Source organism: Pelophylax lessonae (assembly GCF_965119305.1).
Source record: "Pelophylax lessonae genome assembly, chromosome: 9".
NCBI lineage: Eukaryota > Metazoa > Chordata > Amphibia > Anura > Ranidae > Pelophylax > Pelophylax lessonae.
In genome coordinates, this window is record NC_138776.1 from 113,641,668 (window position 1) to 113,665,850 (window position 24,183).

Below are 24,183 nucleotides of genomic sequence, written 5' to 3' on the forward strand. Positions count from 1 at the left end.
TGTGGATCTGTTGGCATCACGATTCAACAGGAAAGTTCAGAGATTCGTGGCTCGCTCCCGCGATCCTCTAGCAGAAACCGCAGACGCACTGATCGCCCCGTGGGGGCAATACCAGCTAATATATGCCTTCCCTCCTCTCGCGTTACTGCCAAGACTTCTTCGCAGGGTAGAGGAGGAAGGAATCCCAGTAATCCTGGTAGCTCCGGACTGGCCTCGTCGAGCTTGGTATGCCGACATGGTCAGACTGGTGGCGGACGTCCCGTGGAGACTTCCTCTCAGAGAGGATCTACTGTCTCAGGGACCGATCTTCCATCCTGCTTTACGATCGCTGGCTTTAACGGCCTGGCTATTGAGACCCAGGTGCTGAAGGACAAAGGTTTGTCAGCTTCAGTTATTCCTACTCTAGTTGAAGCAAGGAAAGCGACTTCCAGAAAGATTTATCATCGCACATGGAAGTCCTACATTGCATGGTGTGAACCTTTGGGGTTCCGTCCTCGGTCTTATTCGATTAGTCGAATATTGGCTTTTCTGCAACAAGGGGTTGAGCAGAAACTGGCCTTGAGTACTATCAAGGGTCAGGTCTCAGCATTAGCCATCTTCTTTCAGAAGCCTTTGGCTACTCATTCCTTGGTGCGGAATTTCATCCAGGGGGTGCGACATCTGGCTCCGCCAGTGCACGCGCCGTTACCCCCCTGGGATCTTAATTTAGTGTTGTCGGTTCTTCAGAAACCTCCCTTTGAAGATATTAGGGAGATTCCTCTACCCACGTTGTCCCAGAAGGTGGCCTTCTTGGTGGCTATTACTTCTGCACGCAGGGTGTCAGAACTGGCCGCATTATCTTGTCATTCACCATATCTGGTGGTTCATAGAGATAAGGTGGTTCTTCGTCCGAATCCATCCTTCCTACCAAAAGTAGTTTCAGAATTTCATCTGAATGAAGAAATTGTATTGCCTTCCCTGTGTCCTAAGCCCAGTCATCCTCGGGAATTTGCTTTGCACTCCTTGGATGTGGTCCGGGCGATCAGGGTATACTTGAAAACGACAGACTCGTTTCGCAAGACGGATTCACTTTTTGTGATCCCAGATGGACCCAAAAAGGGGTTGCCTGCATCTGCCGCGACCATTTCTAGATGGATCAGACAGACGGTAGTGCAGGCTTATTCTATTAAGGGTCGGGAGCCCCCGTTCCCTGTTAAGGCGCACTCCACTCGGGCACTTAGTGCGTCATGGGCCTTTCGCCATCAGGCGTCAGTGGTCCAGGTGTGCAAGGCGGCTACCTGGTCGTCGGTGCATACCTTCTCTAAACATTATAAAGTTGATGTAATGGCATCGTCTGATGCCTCATTTGGCCGCAAGGTTTTGCAGGCCGCAATTTGAGGAGACCAGTGGTCTACCTCGAGGGTTTTTTCCGTTGGAAAATTTTTCTTTAGTCTCATTCTTTGTTTATAATGAGCCTTTAAAACTTCTAGTTTGGCACCGGTTGGGCCTACTAGATTGGATTTGATTTTGTCAATCCCACCCCTCATTTGTGGCACTGCTTCTGGATGTCCCAGCTCTTGAGAATCAAGAAGACTACGTCTGTCAATGAGCGATAGAGAAAAATGGATTTTTGTAAGAACTTACCGTAAAATCCTTTTCTCTTAAGCTCATTGACAGACGTAGTACCCGCCCCTCTCATTGAGTTGGGTTGGGTTAATTTCTCTGTACTGCTTTAAACAGAACTGATTCCCTGTAGCAGAGAGAGGGAGGATATACCCTCAGGGACTGCCCCCTAGGGTGGAGCCAGAACGTTTTGTCATTCTGCCTAGTCCTACTCCTGCGGAGACAACATAACCCAGCTCTTGAGAATCAAGAAGACTACGTCTGTCAATGAGCTTAAGAGAAAAGGATTTTACGGTAAGTTCTTACAAAAATCCATTTTTTTTTTTTTTTTTTTAACTACCTGTGTCATAGTTTATATTTTATTCATGTAAATGTTGAACAAAAAAAAAATATTTGTTTAAAAACGATTGGACGAAAAACAGATGATATCCGTTTTTCGTCCGATCCATTTTTTTGACGGATGAAAAATAGGGCTTTCATCCGTTCAAAAAAATGGATGTTGACGGAAGCGGATGAAAATGGATGTAAATAGATGATCATCCGTTTTTCCATAGGATTGCTTGATTATATGTTTTTCAACCGTCAACAGATGGATGAAAAACGGAAGAACAGTCCCTTTGTGTGAAAGGGGCCTTATTATAACTGGAGAATGCATAATCTGGTTCAGCTGTGCATGGTAGCCAATCAGCTTCTAACTTCAGCTTGTTCAATTAAAGGATAAGTTTACCTTTGAGGTAAATGCACATCTTTTTTGCAGGTTAAAAACTGTGCAATTATTATTATTATTATTATTATTATTATTATTGTTTTATTTTTTTTTTTTTATTAGGCGCCTGCAATCAGCAGATCACAGGTGCACTGCAGGACTCCTGCAAACTCTGTGTAAGCTGTCAGCTCCTGCCTCGTTCAAGCGGGCAGTTACAGTACATCCGGAAAGTATTCACAGCGCTTCACTTTTTCCACATTTTGTTATGTTACAGCCTTATTCCAAAATGGATTAAATTCAATATTTTCCTCAAAATTATACAAACGATACCCCATAATGACATTGTGGAAGAAGTTTGTTTGAAATCTTTTCAAAATTCATTAAAAATAAAAAACGAAAAAAAACCACATGTACATAAGTATTTTAAAGCCTTTGCCATGACACTCAAAATTGAGCTCAGGTGCATCCTATTTCCACTGATCATCCTTGAGATGTTTCTATAACTTGATTGGAGTCCACCTGTGGTAAATTCAGTTGACTGGACATGATTTGGAAAGGCACACATCTGTCTATATAAGGTCCCACAGTTAACAGGGCATGCCAGAGCATAAACTAAGCCATGAAGTCCAAGGAATTGTCTGCAGGCTTCTGAGACAGTATTGTATGGAGGCACAGATCTAGGGAAGGGTACAGAAAAATTTCAGCAGCACTGAATGTCCCGATGAGCATAGTGGCCTCCATCATCCATAAATGGAAGAAGTTTGAAACCAGCAGGACTCTTCCTAGAGCAGGCTGCCCAGCCAAACTGAATGATCAGAGAGAAGGGCCTTAGTCAGGAAGGGGACCAAGAACCCGATCACTCTGACAGAGCTCCAGCATTTCTCTGTGGGGAGAGAACTTTACAGAAGAACAACCATCTCTGCAGCACTCCAACAATCAGGCCCGTATGGTAGAGTGGTCAGACGGAAGCCAACGGTACAACGGTAAACGGTACATGACAGCCCGCCTGCAGTTTGCCAAAAGGCACCTGAAGGACTCTCAGACCATGAGAAACAAAATTCTCTGGTCTGATGAAATGAGGGTTATACTCTTTGGCCTGAATGGCAGCGTAGTGTCTGGAGGAAACCAGGCACCACTCATTACCTGGCCAATACCATCCCTACAATGAAGCATGGTGGTGGCAGCATCATGCTGTGGGGATATTTTTTTATCGGTAGTAAGTGGGAGACTAGTCAGGATCGAGGGAAAGATGAATGCAGCAATGTGCAGAGACATCCTTGATGAAAACCTGCTCCAGAGTGCTCTGGAACTCAGACTGGGGCGAACGTTCATCTTCCAACAGAACAAAGACCCTAAGCACACAGCCAACATAACAAAGGAGTGGCTATGGGACAACTCTGTGAATGTCCTTAAATTGCCCAGCCAGAGCCCACACTTGAACCCAATGGAACATCTCTGGAGAGATCAGAAAATGGCTATGTACCAACGCTCCCCATCCCACCTGATGGAACTTGAGAGGTCCTGCAAAAAAGAATGGGAGAAAATGCCCAAAAATAGGTGTGCCAGGCTTGTAGCATCCTACTCAAAAAGACTTGTAATCAAGACCTGTATTGAGCACAGACTGTAAATACTTATGTACATGTAATTTGTGTTTTTTTTTTTTTTTTTTTTATCTTTAATACATTTGCAAAGATTCCAAACCAATTTCTTTCACATTGTCATTATGGGGTATTGTTTGTAGAATTTTAAAGAAAATAATGAATATAATCCATTTTGGAATAAGGCTGTAGCATACCAAAATGTGGAAAAAGTGAAGCGCTGTGAATACTTTCCGGATGCACCGTACACAATGACAGGAAAGATCAATGAACTACCTACAGCGCTCAACAGCGCCCTGGTAGTTCATTGAGAACTACAAGCCGACAGCCACAAAGGCTTGCCAATACTTATAGTCATAGGTGTATGGTAGAGGTTGGGCTGGATGTGCCTCAGCACACCCTAATTCAGGGGGGTGCTTGGGTCCACCCAATTTGTCACCGGGTTGATCGAAACAGAAGAAAAAACCCTTGCCACCTTAGGCGTCTAACTACAAAACAAAGAAACCTGTCTACTTGTTCTGAAGCAACGTACCTCAGGTGCTCAGGCACCTGACTCACACAGAACGAACAGCGCACAGACTTAACCACTTAAGCCCCGGAGGATTTGGCTGCTAAAGGACCAGGGGTTTTTTTGCGATTTTTTACTGCGTGACTTTAACGGACAAGTGCGCGGTCGTGCGACGCTGTACCTAAACGAATTTGACGTCCTTTTTTTCCCACAAACAGAGCTTTCTTTTGGTGGTATTTGATCACCTGTGCGATTTTTTGATCACGCGCTATAAACAAAAAAAGAGCGTAAATTTTGCAAAAATAACAATATTTTTCACATTTTTTTATATGAAATTCCCCAAAAAAAAAAGTAAAAATCAAAATTTTTTAACATTTTTCGGCCAATTTGTTTTATGCTACCTATGTTTGGTAAAAAAAATCGCAAAAAGCGTATTTTGATTGGTTTGCGCAAAAGTTATCGCGTTTACTAACAAAGAGAAAGATTTTTGTCATTTTTGGTGGTTTTTTTTTAACGCGTAATGGCGGCGATCTGCGATTTTTTTTTTCGGTACTGCGACATTGCGGCGGACAGATCGGACCCTTGACTGACATTTTTGACACTTTTGGGGTTACCAGTGACATTACTGCAGTAATCAGTGCTATACATATGCACTGTTACTGCAAAAATGACACTGGCAGGGAAGGGGTTAACTTTATTGGGAAGGGAGGGGTTAAGTGTGTCCTAGGGGCGTGCTTTCTACTGTGTAGGGACATTGCTATTGGTGTAAAAGCAAAGATCAACCGTTCTACATAGTAGAACGGTCAGATCTTTACTTTTACACAGGGAGAACTGACAGGCAGCTTGTTTACACAAGCTGCTCTGTCTTTCTCCCTTCACAGGAGCGATCGTAGTGTGGCCGGCGGACATCGAGTCCGCCGGTCACACGCACTGACTTGCCTGTGAACGAGCCGCGGCGGGCGCGCGCCTCGGCGGGCGCGCGCCCGCTCGCTATAGGCTCGCAAGTCAGTGACAGGCGAGTGACGTACCGATACGTCACTCTGCCTGGCCGGGGCTGACCGCCGCAGTATATAGTCGTGCGGCGGTCGGCAACCGGTTAATCTCACCACTCAAAGAAGATGCTGCTCCCTAGTCCTACACAGGAATCCGGTTCCAGGGTGGAGCAAGCAAGCCTGAGACTTTTATAGAGCCTAGTGTACTGAACCTGTTACATCTGAGCTCTATAACCCCTCATTGGGCCCAAACAGGCTTACTACACAGCACAAAGCAATGAAACTGGGATAAATATATCTCCCAACCTGGACACAACTCATAGTTTTTTTTTTTTTTGGCATCCTGTTACAATCTAAACTGCTCAAAAAAATTAAAGGAACACTTTGAAAACATATCAGATCTCAATGGAGAAAAAAATGCTGGATATCTATACTGATATGGACAGGGTAATGTGTTAGGAACAAAAGGATGCACATCGTTTGATGAAAATGATCAACCTACAGAGGGCTTAATTCAAGGACACACCAAAAATCAAAGTGAAAAAATGACACAGCAGGCTACTAGATTTTGCTGAAATTTCATTGCAGCAACTCAAATTGGTACTCAGTAGTTTGTATGGCCCCCACGTGCTTGTATGCATGCCTGACAACATTGGGGCATGCTCCTTGAGACAACGGATGGTGTCCTTGGGTATTTCCTCTCAGATATGGACCAGGGCATCACTGAGCTGAACAGACCAAGGTGCAATCTGGTGGCGTTGAATTGACCGAAACATAATGTCCCAGCGGTGTTATATTATATTTAGGTAAGGCAAGCATGGGGGCCATTCAATGATATCATTGCCATCATCCTTCAGGAGCTGGCTGCATACTCTCGCCACATGAGGTGGGACATTGTCATGCACCAAGAGGAATCCAGGACCCACTGCACCAGTGTAGGGTTTGACAATACGTCCAAGGATTTAATTCCTTTACCTAATTACTGTCAGGGTGCCATTGCCTAGCCTGTAGAGGTCTGTGTGTCCCTCCATGGATATGCCTCCCCAGACCATCACTGACCTACCACCAAAGTGGTCATGTGAAACGATGTGACTCCTTGCACAAAGGAGCAGACACCGGTCCTGCTGATGGGAAGGACCTTCTACGGCCCTGTCCATCTGTCCTAGAATAACGGCCTGTTTCCTGGAATCTCCTCCGTGCTCTTGCGGCTGTGCTGGGGGAAACCACAAACCCCATGGCAATGGCACATATTGATGTGCCCTCCTGGAGGAGTTGGACTACCTGGGCAACCTCTATAGGGTCCAGATATCGCCTCATACCATCAGTAGTGACACTGACCCTAGCCAAATGCAAAACTAGTTTAAAACAGTCAGAAAAGAGGAGTAGGGGAAAAAAATGTCAGTGGCCTCCACCTGTAAAACCATTCCTGTTTTGTAGGTCATCTCAGTGTTTCTCATCTATTGAAACTTTTGTTTCATAAATGCCAAAGCAGCTGAAACTGATTAACAACCCCCTCTGCTACTTAGGGTCCTTTCACACGGTCCGCTGTCCGGTGCGGACCGTTTGCTCAGTGGGGATCGATCCGACGATCCCATCCGATCTGATCCCCTGGACGGATGGAAAATAGGGTTTCCATCCGTCCGGATTTCACGGACAGGATCGGATGTGGATGGCAGCGGGTGTCAGCGGACATGTCTCCGCTGACATCCGCTGCCCCATAGGGATGCATGGAGGATCCGATCAGGTCCGCCTAAAAAACTCACAGGCGGATCTGATCGGATTGTTCGTGTGAAAGAAACCTTAGTGTTACTAAACCCAGAACCTGCATTCACTATATCTGGTCTCCCACAGTACACAGAACATGGAAATGCAATAGTTTTAGTAAATGTAAACTGCTAAATACCTTTTTCTCATGTGTCTTGCGACTTGCAGCAGTTCCTAGTAAAGTTTGTAGGAGGAATTTTCATCCTCCCCTGATCCTAGGTCTGGACAGTGCTGATCACATGCACTATCCCAAGAAAAAAAAACATACCAACTGAGCATGTGCAGCCCATCCCATAGCTCTGTAAATGTCAGGTTATTGTTTGAGTCAGTGGAAGAAGAGGATCTCTGCATACAGGATCAAACATCCTTTTTACACAATGCAGATGATTAACCCTTTATGTTCCACAGTGAGTATAACAAGTATGCTTTACTGCATATACAGACTGATTTTAGTGTTCTGGATTTAGTAACCCTTTAACTGACCAGATCAATATCCCAGGAGTTTCTTACTTAATGCTATAAAAAGTGTTCCTTTAAATTTTCTGTGTATATACAGTTAGGTCCATATATATTTGAGGTAATTTAAGGTATTTACCAAAACATATTCAAGCTCCTGTTAAATAATGGATATGGACTGAAAGTGCATACTCTCAGGTTTATTTGAGGGTATGTACATCCAAATCAGAGGAAGGGTTTCGAAAATTACAGCTCTTAAGAATAGCCAGCCCCCCTTTTTTAAGGGACCAAAAGTAATTGGACAATTGAATCAAAAGCTATTTCATGGCCAGGTGTGGGTTACTCCTTTATTTATCAATTAAGCTGATAAAAGGTCTGGAGTTGATTCTAAAAGCTGGATACACACTATACAAGTTTTGTTGTTTGATTTAATTTAGATTTACCTTCAACTGTGTAGTGCAAGGGCCTGCCTGATTGCATACAAATTGAAATTGTTTAAGTTTGACCTCCATATTATGTGGCTTTGGTAAATCTAAAGGAAACAATCCAAAGAAAATTGTGTAGTGTGTATTCGGCTTAAGTGTGGTATTTGCATTTGGAATCTATTGCTGTGAACTTACATCATGTGTTCAAATGAGCTGTCCATTGTAAAGCTTCAAATCCTAAACAAATCCATCATAGAGACAGCAGCAACATTAGGAGTGGCTAACTTAACAGTTTGGTACGTTCTGACTTCTGAGGAAAGAAGATTGCACTGGTGAGCTCAGCAACATAAAAAAGGCCTCGACGTCCACGGAAGGCAACCATGGTGGATGATCGCAGGATCCTCCCTTATTGTAAAGAAAAACCCATTCACAACATCTAGACAAGTGAAGGACACTCTCCAGAAAGTGGGCGTATCATTGTCAGTCTAAAATCAAGAGAAGACTTAATGAGAGCAAATGGAGGGATCACAACAAGGTGCAAACCATTCATAAGCATGAAGAACAGAAAAGCCAGATTAGACTTTACAAAAAAAAATCTAAAAAAGCCAGACCAGTTCTGGAAAAGCATTTTTTTGGATGGATGAAACTAAGATTAATCTGAACCAGAATGATGTGAAGAAAAAAGTGTGGGGAAGGCTTGGAACAGCTCTTAATCCAAAGCATACAACGTCATCTGTAAAACATGGTGGAGGCAGTGTGTTGGCATTGGCATGCATGGCTTCCAGTGGCACTGGGTTATTGGTGTTTTATTGATGATGTGACAGAAGCAGCCGGATGATTTCTGCAGTGTTTAGAGATATACTGTCAGCCAAATGCAGCAAAGTTGATTGGATGGTGCTTCACAGTACAGATGGACAATGATCCAAAACACACTGAAAAAGCAACCCAGGAGCTTTTGAAGGAAAAGAAGTTGAATATTCTGCAATGGCCTAGTCAATCACCTGATCTCAACCCAATTGAGCATGTGTTTCACTTGCTGAAGGCAAAACTAAAGGCAGAAAGACCCACAAACAAAGAAGAACTGAAGACAGCTGCAGTTAGAGCCTGGAAAAGCATCAGAAAGGAGGAAACGCAGTCTTTGATAATGTCCATGGGTTCCAGAATTAAGGCAGTCATTGTCAGTAAAGGATTCTCAACAAAATATAAAAAAATGACAATTTTTTTAAAATATTATATTCATTTGTCCAATTGCATTTGAGCCCCTGAAAATGGTGGGCGGCTGTGTATATAAATGGTTGCAGATCCTAAAATTAGTACTTGATATTTATGTTCAACCATTTGAATTAAAGCTGAATGTTCACTTGGATTGTTTTGTTTTAATTTTTTCTTGTGGCATACAGAGCCAAGAGTATGAAAATTGTGCCTGTGTCCAAATATATATGGACCTAACTGTATGTGTGTTTGAGCTTAGGGGTGCACATCCTAATGCAATAGGCTGTGCACACCAAAGGTCTTAGTCTTCACATTCACAGAACTCTGTGAATGCATGATGCAGCTGGGTGGGAGGATCCGCACTATCACAAGGGGGATTTGAGGGGGGGTGTGCGGGGGCTGGTGCAACAGTAACATGTTACACCCTTAATATGGGTGTAACATGTTACAAAAAATGAACTTCTCCTTTTAAGCTTTGACAAAAAAAACAAAATCAGGGCGTGGATTGGTTTCTATGCAGAGCTGCACCAGATTTTGCACTCTGCAGTTTTAGTCACTCGGCCCAAGAATCTCAAAAATAACAGTAGATGCCATTTCATACCAGCCTATTGACCAACTCTTTGGAGGGTTCTACTGAAAAGTTATTTATTATCTTATTTTGGGCAATTTAGTTTTTTGTAGAGGAATAGCGCTAAGCTAGGTTTAAGTGGCAAGCGAGCCAATCCAGGTAGAAGGAAATTGTCATTGAATAAAGCATAATTACATCATCCTGTCTAGCACATTGATATTACTTTTGCAAAGGGAATTTACTGCAGATACACTGATCCTGAATTGTTACTCAAAAACACCCTAATGCAAAATATAGTTTTTTAACGAAAGACGCATAAATTCGCTGTCTGGCTTATTTCTGCCTTCCCTTCTTTGTTCTATCACATCTAACATAGAATTCTGACTCTAGTTGCTATAGAAACTGTCTAACTGTAAATTTACAGCTGCCAAATATACATTGCACTTTCACTTCACCCCCGAAGCAGAGAATCTAGTGCACATTTTGTATTCTATGTAGCTGCCTCCATTGTAGAACCAATGTTATTGCAAAAGTGAGTTGATGTACGGAAACTGTGCTATGGGGAAAACCATTTCAAGCTTTTATATTTACACTCTGGATTTTAATTTTTTTTGGTAGGTATGGGCAGCAGTTTTTCCTTTTGACATATTTTTATTCATCAACCCATAACTAGTTAAAAGACTTAAAGCTGAACTGCAGATCAACAACTAGATAGATAAATGAATTACATATACAGATGAGCTGTTTACCCTGAGATTTACTCTGTCCCACAGCGCAACGCTTTCCCTGCTACAGTTTCACTTTCACTTACAGGTCTCCTCCCCACGCCCACCATGTAACTGTATAGTGAAAGTAGAAACTCTACTCTACTAAAGAAGTTCAATTCTGTCACTCTGCTGTCTGCTCCTATGTGCATGCTTTTTGAACTGCAGCTCACAAAAGCTTTGTTCTGATTTGTTCACCCCCCCCCATATACTTTTTGTATACACACAGGCTTTTTGCAGATATTTAACCTATTTATACCCCAAATAAAATGAAAAGTCAACAGCTACAAATACTGTAGCTGCTGACTTTTAATATTGGGACGCTTAACAGTCAAGGAATCCAGCAATGTTGGCACACGAGCTGATTCTTCAATTGGCTTTGGGGCAGGCACCAGGCATCTTAGGTAAGGGAAATCGGCAATAAAGCCTTCCAGCTTCACAGCTGGTTTCCTACTGTGCATGTTTGAGTCACGCTGTGCTTTCTGAAAGGTCCTGCAGGTGCCAGAAGGCTTTAGGGGGAATGAGGAGGGGAACAGACATTGTTGTAGATCGCTGCGGCATTCTAAGCAGGAAGTGGGAGCAGGTACCCGCTCCCCCCAAATAGTGCCAAATGGGGCAGTAGTAGGGGGGGGGGGGGGTTGGTGCAAACAAGTCGAGCTACCCCTTTTTGGTGGAGCTTTGCTTTAAGTAGTGGATCTTGACCTTTATTTGTCTTTAGTTCATCGACGGACACAGCTCTTCATTAATTATGACTATAGGGTTATATTGTCTCATCTTTTTGCCTTTTTCACTGAGAGATCTCAAATCAACAACCAGGCTGGGCATCAAGCTGAATAATCTAGATCCAGTGGGTCCCCCCCCCCCCCAGTTTAGCCAGCGAGCGTGTGCAGAACACAGGTACGCGCTAGGTCAGCCGAGACATTGTCTCACGGACAGAGGCTGGCCCGCAAATTAAATGTTTTGCAGGGTCGCATTCGACCAGGCGCTTGTCTGAGTGGCAGTGTTCCCTTCACCAACAGCTCCCCCACTTTGGTGGCAAGGAGTTCTGTCTGGAGCGTCTCACGCACCTTAGATCGGTAAGTACAGTCCCCCCTCTCCCCCTTTTGTGCAGTTTGGGGTGGACACGGGTACTCTCCAGGGATGGTCGGGCCTGCCTGCAGGTTTTCTTCTTCCCTACTCCAAGCCCCTAAGCTGGGATCCCCCTGTGGCTGTATCCTATCCCCCCTCACATTTCTCCTCGGTGGTGTTTCTTTGACCCTGGAGCGCTCTGTTTAGTGGGGGGTCTGGTACCTATGTTTCACAGGTCTTTTCTAATGTGGGATGTACCTCCCATGCAGAGGGTGCAAGGGAGCCATTTGCCAGCGATAGATTATTTTCTCCTCTATTCCTCTCAGCGTTTTATTTTTCCCCTCTAGTGCATGGTGGCCATTTTATCATAGTTTGTCTCTGACTATGGGGGCATCCATTGTTGGAGTCTGTGATGTCACACCGGCCATTTTTCCTAAGTCCGACATGATGCTGGGGAGGTGCCTGGGCTTCCCTTTCCCCTTCCCCTTCCTCTTCCTCTCACCTGGATACCTAGCTCGGTGCACACATGTCTTGCTGGTGTTTTGAACGGCGCTTCTCCAGGGCTGGTGAGTCCTGTGGGTCCCTCTCTCTGCTACAGGGTTTTATTGTCTTGAGTGGGGGGGGGGGGGGACTATTGTGGTGCCAAAAATGTTTTTATTTTGTACTGCAGGATCTCCCTCCTTCTCATGGAGCCGCAGGGTCACATCTCATCCACTGATCCCCTCCTGAAGGTAGCAGGTTCTTCGGAACCCTAGCTTACATTTCATGCACTGACAGTGGCCCTAGAGTTCTTGTGTCCCGGGTTGAAGTGGCATGCGGGCAAAGGCCTAGCAGGAAGCGTCCTCCTCCTTCTTCTGCTGAGTCTCTCATCAGATTCTTAATCTGGTTCTGCTGCTGTGCATGTGGCCTGTCCAGTGAGACTTGATGCCACACTCCCTGATCTGTCTAATAGGATGATTCGGTCACAGCAGCGAATGAGAAAGCTCTGGTGGACACACTTGTTACTGCAGTGTGTGAAACTTTGAAGGAGGAGCATATGGCTTATGTAGCCACGAACATGGCTGTCCCTTGTGGTACACACAAGCCACCTCGTATAGCTAAGGGGTTTTCTAATCTTCCCTATTTTGACAAATTTGTCTACAAAGAGTGGGGGCAATCAAAGCAACCTTTTGTGGTCCCCAAACGTTATTCAGTACATTACCCTTTTGGGGAATATTTTTTTAAAGAAATGGACCATTCCACCGGTGGTGGACCCTCCAGTTCCCAGGTTGAATAGAGCACGCATGATCTCAGTAACGGAATCCCCGTCCTTTAAAGACCTGGTTGACAGTAAAGCAAAGGCTGTGGGGCGCAGCATGTTTACTATGGCTGGTTCCGCATTGTGACTGGTCTTGGCCTCGGCCCTGGTGTCTCGCACCCTAACTAAATGGGCAAAGCTTTTGTGTCAGGGTCTGGGTAGTGAGCAGGTTCCCTCTGCTTAGGTTGATCTGGTGGTGCAGTTGGTCCAGGGGCTGCAGTTTAATTGGGATACAGCTTTGAATTCGGCTCCCGTGCTATCCAAGCGGTCCGTTTCAGCGGTAGTGATTAGGCGCGTGCTATGGCTTAGGAATTGGTCTGCAGACCAAGCCTCCAAGAAAGCTCTCATCGATCTGCCCTTTAAAGGCAATCGCCTGTTTTGGGCTACTCTGGATGACATCATTAAGGGTCTCATGGAGGGGGGGGGGGGGGGATACCTTCCTGCCACTGGCTAGGAAATATAATAGCTTATTGTTCCTGTGTCTATGCAGGGTATTTTTTGTTGTAGGAAATGGAAGGAGCCTCGTCAAAGACGTGGGCCCTCCTTCTCAGCTCATAAAATATGTTGTGCTCCTGGGGCTGCAGACAAGGGAAATGGATCTTTCAAGTCTTCCCCTGGAAGTTCCAAGAAACCTTGGTCTGGTAAGCCTAGAGCTGGCCTCTCCGGACCCACAGACAAGACCCCTTTGGCATGAAGGCCTGCCCTCACCCATGACTGGGGTGGGTGGACATCTTCGCTAGCCTTGTGGACCTCCACCTTACGTGTCAAGGAGGTCCACTGAATGATCCTTTTGGGGGTACCAAAGAAGCGGGGGGCAGAGTTAGTCCTTTTCTGGGGTCTTAGGCCCTCGGTCTCTTTGTATGGATTTAATTTCTGCAAAGGTCTGGGTGACGTCCAAACTACCTGAAGTCCCCCCTTTAACCCCAGTCCAGGCAATTGAATTGCCTAGGTCTGGTTTTAATACTGACCAGGATGGTCCTTCCTCTGGACAAACTTGGGGAACCACAGGCCGTGATGCTGTCTTACAGATGGTCATCTTTCCTGACTTGCATACAGGTTCTGGTTCTGGTGGTGTCCACCTTCAAAACACAGTCCTGTTTGCAGCTCCTTCAGCAGGTTCGACTCCACAGGAGGATACGTTTGTGATGAGGTCACAGGTTCCTCTGGCAGACGCCACAGACATCTTAGAGGCACTCTAAAGCCAGTATCATCCTCTGCTCAAGCTTCTTCCGCGGTTCTTGTTAAGACTCAGGGGGGAGAGTCTTCCAACCATTCTGTCAGCTGTAAACGTCCTTTGGGGGCTACCTCTGAGGACCAGTTGTCCCAAGGGCTGAACTACCATCCTGCTTTACAGTCGCTGGTTTTAATGGCTTAGCTATTGAAAGCCAGGTACTGAGGAATAGAGGTTTTTCTGAAACTGTGATCCTTACTATGTTGAAGACGAGAAAGTGGTCTTCTAGCAAGATATTACCATCGTACGTGGAAAGTGTACATTTCTTGGTGTGTGGTTATTGACGCTCATCCTTGCTTCTTTTCTGTGGCTCAGGACTTGGCCTTTCTTCAACGGGGAGTTGAGCAGAAGTTGGCCTTGAGTACCATCAAGGGCCAGGTGTCTGCCTTGGCAATCTCCTTTCAGTGACCCCTAGCCAGGCACTCTTTAGTTCGTACATTCATTCAGGGAGTTCGACATATGGTTCTGCCTGTACGGTCTCTTTTGCCATTAAGGGATGTAAACTTGGTGCTCTCGGTTTTCCAGAAACCTCCATTTGAAAATATTTGGGAGATTCCCTTGCCTACATTGTCCCAGAAGGTGGCATTCTTGGTGGCTATTACATCGGCCCATATGGTGTTGGAGTTGGCGGCATTATCCTGTCATAGTCCCTATTTGGTGGTTCTTCGTCCCTGTCCATCGTTCCTACCTAAGCTTGTCTGGGACCTGGCCAGCAATGATTCCAGATCTAAATCTCGAAGAGCACCTGTGGAGAGATCTCAAAACAGAAGTTGGGAAAAGGAACCATTCCAATCTGAGAGACCTGGAGCAGTTGGCGAAAGAAGAGTGGTCCAAAATTCCAGTAGACAGGTGTAGAACTCCTTGATGGTTACAGGAAGCGATTGATTTAAGTTATTTCTTCCAAGGGTTGTGCTAGCATATATTAAATTGAGGGTGCCAATAATTTTGTCCAGTTCCTTATTTGGAGTTTTGTGGGTAATGTGTCAGCTTTGGCTTTTTGTTTCTCCACTTTTTTTGTCATACCAATACAAACAAAAGAAATAAATATGAGAATGCCTAAACATTTGCAACAATTTTCTAGGCGAAGTAGTGCATTATCTGACAGAAATGCAGGGGTGCCAATATTTTTGGCCATGGCTTTATGTATGATTTTAACCACTTCCTTACAGCGCTATAGCTGAAAGATGGCTATAGTGTGGCTCTGTTGTTCTGGGAGGGCATCCTTGATGTCCTCTCGGGAACCACGCCCCTCATTCGCCCCCCTGGGGCACAAATCCGTTGCGCTCTGTGATCGCTGTGTTCTTCAGACACTGACTATCACAGATCATGGTAGGGGGCCAAGCACAGCAGCCCTTTACCAGGTGATCAATTGTGTCCAATCCCTCTCCAGCCTGCTCTCCCCCTTTCAGGTCCTCTCCTGTGTGTGTCTCTCCCACCCACTGCAACCTTTCTTCTTCCTTGTGTTCTTCTGCTTCTTCTTGCTCTGCACCCTGCTTTGAAGTTTGAGCCCTATAGTTCAACAAACTGCAAATTTTATCTGTGTCGTCCATCTTGAGATATGTATATGAAACTGCTTGTTACCCATATTTAGTAGCTAACAATGTTTGAAGATTTGTTCCAAATACAATAGCAGGATTCGGGAATTAATATGTATACATGAAAGTGATTATTAGATCAGGCAAAAAGTAAACTGCAAAACTAAAATCCATAGTAAGTCCAAATTGGCTTATGCTGTTACTTGTTAATATATATTTTTTTCCCTGAGTCTCATAAATTTACAAAAAAAATGCTGAAGAACATTTAAACTCCCATCATACATAGTTACATAGTAGGTGAGGTTGAATAAAGACAATAGTCCATCCAGTTCAACCTGTATAGGTGTGTGTGGCCGTAATCATCTAACATACCCCTGAATGTTCTGATCCTTGAGATGTACGTCTAATGGCACTTTTCCACTGCAAGTACCGGCTCGGCTCAACTCGGCCCTGCTTGGCCCTGTTTGCTTTTCCACTGCTGGTACCGCATGGTACGGTGTTGGAACGGTACGGTATGGTTTGCTTTTCCACTAAAGTAGTACTAAAGTTAAGTGGGTGGGATAACAACGGGGTGGGAGGGATTCTCTGACCAATCAGTGGCTAGTAGTGACTGCATGCAAAGGATTGTGGGATATGGTACCTCTTGGAACCACAATCGAGGTGGTACTGTTTTTAAGAGCCGTACCGTTCGGTTCCATGCAGTGGAAAAGTGGCGCCGTACCGTACCGAACCATTCCTACACCATACCATGCGGTACCAGCAGTGGAAAAGCACAAAAGCGAGCCGAACCGTTCGGTTCCATGCAGTGGAAAAGCGCCATAAGTGTCTTTTGAAAGCCACCATACTTCCGCAGAAACCACCTCATTTTTTTTTTTTTTTTTACCTTGTGTGATGGAACTAGGGTTTTCCCTGACTGCCTGTTCTGTAGACACTGCATGAAAGTGAAGTGCGTTACCTAATTGATGATTCTATTACTGTTCTAATGAGTACATGTTTCCTTTTTCCTCACCCAATAACAATGGCCTGCAGGACAAATGATGGGGGTGAATCTCCCTACGAAAAACACAGACCACAATAAAAAAAAAAACCTTAGTTCCAACTCCTCACCACTCTGTTCTTAACAACAACAAACAATTGCTTTAGGAAAACCTTTAAGGTCACTTGCTTATTTTATAGCATATCTGAAATGTTCTACTTTTCTTTTTCAAGGAACGAATGTGAATCCCCCTCCTTACATGAGGACCAAACTGTCTGTTCCAAGCTCAGGTGAGATGTGTTTTTCATTAAAGTACTGGCACTCATTTCCCTATCCACCACAACAGTCCACCAAGAGATTGCTTCTACCTCCTGAATGGGACAGGAAACACCCAGAGAAGATTAAAATGATTAACCTCACAGTTTTCCTGTTGCTGTCAGGATAGGATGTGAGAAGACTACTCTTGTCAGTCTGTGTTTTTTGATTTCTGGCTTCATTAGTCAATTTTTAGAGTTTACTTTTTAAATATTTTAAGGCTAAGGCCTCTTACTCATGATACTCCTGTTTGAGCATTTACTTTTGGCCTCTTGCACACGATACTCCTGTTTGAGCATCTACTTTCTCCAGACTTTTTTTTTTGCACGTATTCGTGCGTATTTGCGTGCATTGAGGCTTGAATTACTGACCAAAAATGCAGATTTTTCTATTTTGTTCTTACTGAAGAATGCTCAGCGCTTGTTTACGCGCCTGTGTGCATGGGCACATTACAATTAATGGGCTGTATTTTAGCTCAGAAAAAAAAAAGCTGTACTGAGCTTTTTCAAGTTGCGAGATGCTCAAACAGGAGTATCTTGTGCAAGAGGCCTTACAGTACCTAGCAGGTATGCTTTTTAGGTGTTTTAACCACTTAAGGACCAAGCCTATTTCTAACACATGTTGTTAACAAGTTAAAATCAGTATATTTTGCTAGAAAATTACTTAGAACCCCAAAACATTATATATATTTTGTTAGCAAAGACAATAGAATAAAATAGCGGTTGTTTTTTTGGCAAGCAGTAATATTTTTTGTCAAGCGGTATTTGTGCAGCGGTCTTTCAAATGCAATGTGTGTGTAAAAAATTAATTTCACTGCATTTAAAAAAAAAAAAAAAACTGTAAAGTTAGCCCAATTTTTTTGTATATTGTGAAAAATGTCACGCCAATAAATAGATACCTAACATGTTACGGTTTAAAATTGCGCACACTCGTGGAATGGTGACAAACTACAGGTACTTAAAAATCTCCATAGACTACGCTTTAAAAAAATTTTAACGGTTACCAGTTTAGCCTTACAGAGGAGGTGTTTTCTTTTGTGCGCGAACTCATGGGGACGGGGGCGCTTTGAAAAATAAATTGAATTTTTACACCTTTTAAAAAAAAAAAATCGGAATACTTTTATTGCTGTCACAAGGACCCCTCCACTGCACTTTAAAGTATTCAAAATGCTGAAATCTGCATTGGTGAATACTAACATTTTTTTAAAATAAAGTAAACCGAAAGTGAAGTCGTGACCTTGCTTCCGGGTGACATAATCGAAGACCCGATCAAAGTTAAATCTGGCTTTGTTAGGGACTCCAACCAGCCGGATGGAGTCCCGATGAATGCCGGAAACGGCATCGATCGGGTCTCCGATGACGTAACCCGGAGGCGGCGTCCATGACGTCACTTCCGGGTTACTGTGCTGCAAAAGGCGGCAGATTTGAAAAACGGCTGTATGCAAAAATGCAGTTTTCGGCGTTTTGCATACAGCCCAACCTTTGCAGCTATACCAGCTTTAACTCTTATGGGAAGGCTGTCTACCAGGTTTAGTGTGTCTATGGGAATATTTGACCATTCTTCCAAAAGCACATTTGTTTGGACGAGAAGGCCTGGCTCGCATTCACCGCTCTAATTCATCCCAAAGGGGTTCTATCGGGTTGAGGTCAGTCAAGTTCCTCCACCCCAAACTCGCTCATCCATGTCTTTATGGACCTTGTATGTGCACTGGTGCACAGTCATGTTGGAACAGGAAGGGGCTATCCCCAAACTGTTGCCACAAAGTTGGGAGCATGAAATTGTCAAAAATGTCTTGGTATGCTGACGCCTTAAGAGTTCCCTTCACTGGAATTAAGGGGCCAAGCCCAACTCCTGAAAATCAACCCCACACCATAATCCCCCCTCCACCAAATAATTTGGGCCAGTGCACAAAGCAACGTCCATAAAAACATGGATAAGCGAGGCTTGGGGCACCTAGCCTCCTCGGTGCCTGCATCTTGCCAGGCCTGGCCCTAGCACCACTGCCAGACCAGTGTACCTAGGTGTAAAGCATGGAATTTGGGTGGCTGAGCACATGCAACTTCCAGTGCTTTGAATGCACCAAAATTACATAATTTACTCCGCATGATACTGGGGAAGGCAGAAGTGATCTGACGGATACATCCTTTGATCCTTATCCTGAAACCAGCCCCTGCAAAGACGCTGGGCAACTTTTTTTTCTTGGTTAGTGCTATACAACACAAGGGGCTAAAGGTCTGTACTCTGCAGGAGTACACATTTTACTTTCGTTGAGGAAAGTTTGAAAGTGGATGAATTTTCTCTGGACACTGGTATATTTAAGTGTTCAGAACCCAAACTGCTTTCTTGCGCATTGGTGCCCCAACCTGCATATTCTGCACAACAGACCTGACTAAAGTCCATATTAAATTGGAGCAAGATAAAGCTAATCATTTCTATCCTTCAAAAATCTTTTTTTCATTGATGAATTTTGGCATATAAGGGTGCTAGTATGTATGTCACTTTATTCTACAGGTGGGAGTAAAAAGTGTTTGCTTTGTTCCCCCTACCATTTTCCTTTTTGCCACAACTTTTACGCCTATCTAAAGCTAGCTATACATGGCTTGATTTATCTCCTTCAGCCAGGAGACTGAAGGAGAGAAAACTGAAAATTTACTATCAAATACTCACTGTAATTTTCCTTTCTTGATGGGCTCCATGGCAGCATACGCTTGGGTAACCCCCCGTCCGTAACTAGCCTACTCATGACTCTGGGAGGGAACTCCTGTTGCCATGGAGTCCATCAGGAAAGGAAAATTTAAGGTAAACAATTTTCCGTTTTTCCTGACAGACTTCCATGGCAACATACATTTGGGAACTAACTAGCCAAAAAATCAAGGGTGGGATGTCAGAAAAGTAGGGTTTCAATCATAGCCAACAAACCCTATTACAGGGAGAACATGAAGCCTACACACTCCTGGATGAGAGTGTGGTGACTGCTTCTGTAGGAACCACGCCATTGTCTTTATAAGCCGAATGGCTAGCTGGAATGACCCATCCAGCAAAAATTCTGGATAACATCACCATCCCACTGATTCTGTTAGAGAGTGACAAATATGTCCTAAAACTCTGAGCAAAGCAGTAGCTTGAAAGCATGCTCGAAATATCCCAATATTCATGGTGTGGAACCAGTTGTTCTTGATGGCCCTGCATATGGGAAGAATAAATCCTTTTGTTCCCATAGAATGCCGAAGGCACCTCAGATTGCCTCCCAGTATGGATATAAACCCTACCTGTACTGGGCACAAGGCCCAGATCCCGGCAAACCACCTGACTGGGGAAAATACCCATATAAAAGCTGCCTTCATGACTGAGACTTTAATCAAAACTGAACCGCAAGATTCCACCTGGAGCAGCAAGCGTTCAAGGGACCTTGACACAGACGTGTTGTATACAATATACTTCAGTGACCCCACTACAATTACAGCACAGCACTAAACTGACTGCAGTACACTATGTAACTTAAGAATCAGCCCTACACTACACTGCAATGGCATATATTAATATATACTCCACTATCTCCTGACATAACTAATAAATATATAGATATGCTACGCTGACTGGTGTATTAATCTATAAACCGCACACTGAAATAGCTGATAAATATATAGATCTACTACACTGGCTGATCTATTAATCTATAAACCGCACACTCCACTAACTATCATGCCTAATCTCCACTCCTAACACACTGCACGTGGCTGCCGTTTAAGCAGCCTTTATATAGTGTGGGGCCCCTGAGCCGTGATTGGCTAAAGGTACCCTACGCTTGGCCAATCGTGAACATTGTGCTGTGATTGGCCAAAACATACAGGTCAAGGTGCATGCTTTGGCCAATCACAAGCATTGTATTATGGCAGGCAAACTTCCCCCAAACGGCCCGATTTGTTTGTTGTTCTACGAACAAACAAACAGCCGATGTTCGAGTCCGAAGCTCATCCCTAAAAACATGTTGGTTAGCAGAACTTGCTTATTGTTGCTGGAGCAAAGGATTCCTCCTGGCACAGTCAGAGGCTTGAAGGTGACTGACCCACGTGGCCTGAAGTGCTTGACCTGAGGGTCCATCCGCCGGAGACCAAAGCTGTATCTTCCTATCATAAGAGGAGCAACCATAAGATACTTATGAGTGGCACAAATATGAAAAAGGCCAGCTAGCAACCTCTCCCCCAGAATTAGAGCTCTTTGCTGACTACTTGGTTGAGGACTCTCTCTCCAATACTTTTTGGACTCCAGGCTGGAACTGCAGGAGCAAACCCTTTGGAGTTAAACACAGACTCTTAAATCGCAGTCCTCTTTCATTCAGCAGACATGTACTCTGAGGCAGGAGGCAAGACTAAACACAGCTCTTAGCTGTCAAATGAAGCTATCCCTGGGGACTGTTTAGACTCTCTAGGGACTGTTTAGACTCTCACAATGAAGACAAGATTGTCATACTTGTAGAATTATCCTCAGCTATCAAATGAAGTGATCAAATGAAGCTAGCCCTTGAAGGGGACTGCTAGACTCTTGCAGTGCAGACATGATTGTCCCACTTGTAAAATTATTTCCAGTTATTTGCTACCAAATTAAGCTAGCCCGTTATGTGGACTGCTAGACTCTCACAATGCAGATAGGATTGTCTTACTTATAGAATTAGTCCTAGCTATTTGCGATCAGGTGAAGCTAGCCCTTTAAGGGGATTGTTTCTACTGTCAAAAATAAGAAAAGATTGTTCTACTTGTAGAATCATCTCCAGCTATTTGTCATCAAGGTAAAGCTAGCCCTTGAAGAGGGCAGTTTAAACTCTTGAAATGCAGACCACTAATCAGAATTATTCTTTAGGATAAAATATTATTCATCCCAACTTCCATTGCATTAGAAGGGAGGCAAGGATTTAGGCAGGCTCCCACGCTGCAACTGCAGACAGATGTACCCCTTAGGGACAAGTCCAACAAAAGGCCAAGCAGAAGACTCTAAACCCCCCCCCCCCCGGACACACCCAATCATTCTGATTTGAGTATACTCCTGAAGGACAAAGCATCCTCAAATGCAACTCCATGTATATGGCTAAACTGATTAAAGGCAACATCAACCAGACAGGAGACTCATTATGCTGGAAAACCTCTTCCCCATAAGTGCCTTAATCTGACCTCCTGTAGTGCACGTAGAAGTGTTCTGGTTGGGGTTTGAACTCAAGCAACCCAGTACTGCAAGGTGCTGACCACTAAGACACTGTGTTGCTCTGTCCTTCTGTTCAATTTGCACTCCTCTTCAAGAATGATCTAGCTTAAACATCATAGGAAAAAGGCAATGCACTCCTTTTGGAAGTGCTAAAACACTTGCATTGCAGGTAGCTCTGCAATTTTAGGCACCCTAGCAGCCTTACAAAAGGAGGTACAAAATCTGCTTAAAGATCTTCTTCAGCTGCATATTCCTTTTAGGAATTGTTTGAAGAGGGTTAAATTGGCCAGTTGATTGGTCCTGCATGGAAAAGCTTGATATTGTCAGAGTATAGAATCCTTGCACAGGGAGAGTTGTAACAGACTCCTTTAGAGTATCTTGACTACCCGTGGTAACCTGTTGGTGGCTGTCCTCTTCCTCCCTGGATGCCTGAACAAGGCAGGAAATTTATACAGGATTTTACCAGCCAAGGCATGAGCAGCAAAGGCCCAGTTTATGGTGTGCATTAATACATGTAAATCTAGAAACGCTTAATTGTCCATTCGTTAGCTTTCCATACACTAGCTTTAGGAGGCCTGCAGAAGGGCTGACAATCCAGGAACCGTATCAGTAAGGAAGACACTGCCCCCTCCATCTATAACCTGCATAGAGCAGTAAAAGGCTTAGAGGTATAAGGCTGCAGAGGACTCAGCCTTATATACCATAAATCTCCACATTAAGAAAATGAATATTATAACATTTACATTTGCTACTCAAGCCATGCAGTAATTTATTAAATAACCTTCCCAATTCATACTGCAGCTGCTGAAGTTTCTTAACCTGTCCAGAGAGACAAAGCAACAGTTGTTAGTTTGCTAGGTGAGAGAAAGGGGTTAATCACTGCTAAAGGAATACTACCACAGCAGACTTTACTCTACACAGGTGATTTCATTAGACAGAGCCTCCAACACAGAAAGAAAAACCTTGCTAATGCCCTGTACACACTATCAGATTATCTGAAGACATTTGTCTTCAGATTTACCTTTTCTATGTAGTGCAAGAGCCTGCCGGATTGCATAAAAATTGAAAGTGTTTAGGTTTGACCTCATATTATATGGTTTTGGTAAGTCTGCAGACAAAAGTCTTCAGATAATCTGATAGTGTGTACAGGGCATAAAACAAACCAATATCTGTTCAGGACAGAGAAGCAATTGTACTAAACTTGATAAAAATGCTACAATGCACATCACAGCATAGACATCTCCATATGTTTTCATTTTGGTTATTATTTATTCTTATTTTTTTCTAACACAAGTAAAGTTACTCCCTAGCAGCCCCCATGGCATCTTGTCCCTTCTACTGACCTCAAGCCAAACATACTCACGTATCCTGCATCTCATCCACTGGGCAATCGATTCTTTCACAGGGCGATCCAGATCCCATGAACAACAGAGCACATTGTCATGATGGGCACACTTTAGAGGTCATCCGCTTTTAACAGGGCATCCGACCTGGCGCAACTGCTCCCCATTGGCAGAGCTTCCGTTATTACAGATGTCAATCTTCTGCGTATGTGTGCCATTCACCACTCTGCAGTTAGCCAAGCATTTGGTGACTATTGGAGCCACCCTGAAAACTTCTGACCACCATAGGACACAAAATATACACACGGCTGTCCTGTGTGGGACCCCAGTTGCCACATCTTCCAAAATGTAGGAAACTTCATACAAAATGGTCCTTATGGGTGAGGAGGACAAAAACGAATGCGGCCTCTGGCTCAACCTGAAAATTTATGGGAGTGGGGTAGGAGCGAAGGTGGGGCTACTCAAACGTATGCTGCCATGGAAGTCTGTCAGGAAACTCAAATTTATCCATTCATGCTAAATAGCATGGATGAAGGAATCTGCACTGACTGCTATTGTATTCAGGCAACCGCACCACCCAAATTGCTAACTGATATCATGCAGTCACTGTTAGGTTGACAATTTTTA

At 44.1% G+C, this 24,183-nt stretch overlaps 1 protein-coding gene across 4 annotated transcripts in view; it reads left to right on the forward strand.

Moving 5' to 3' along the window:
* The window catches only part of FAM13C (family with sequence similarity 13 member C), a 323,331-nt gene that overhangs the window by 39,646 nt on the left and 259,502 nt on the right, over positions 1-24,183 (forward strand). For 3 of the 4 annotated variants that reach the window (XM_082267352.1, XM_082267355.1, XM_082267354.1), the window contains exon 2: positions 16,936-16,992. The exons of the other annotated variant lie outside the window; for it this stretch is intronic. In XM_082267352.1, the coding sequence (XP_082123478.1) occupies positions 16,936-16,992 (57 nt within the window). The remainder of the gene's footprint in view (positions 1-16,935; positions 16,993-24,183) is intronic. 4 annotated transcript variants of the gene reach the window in all.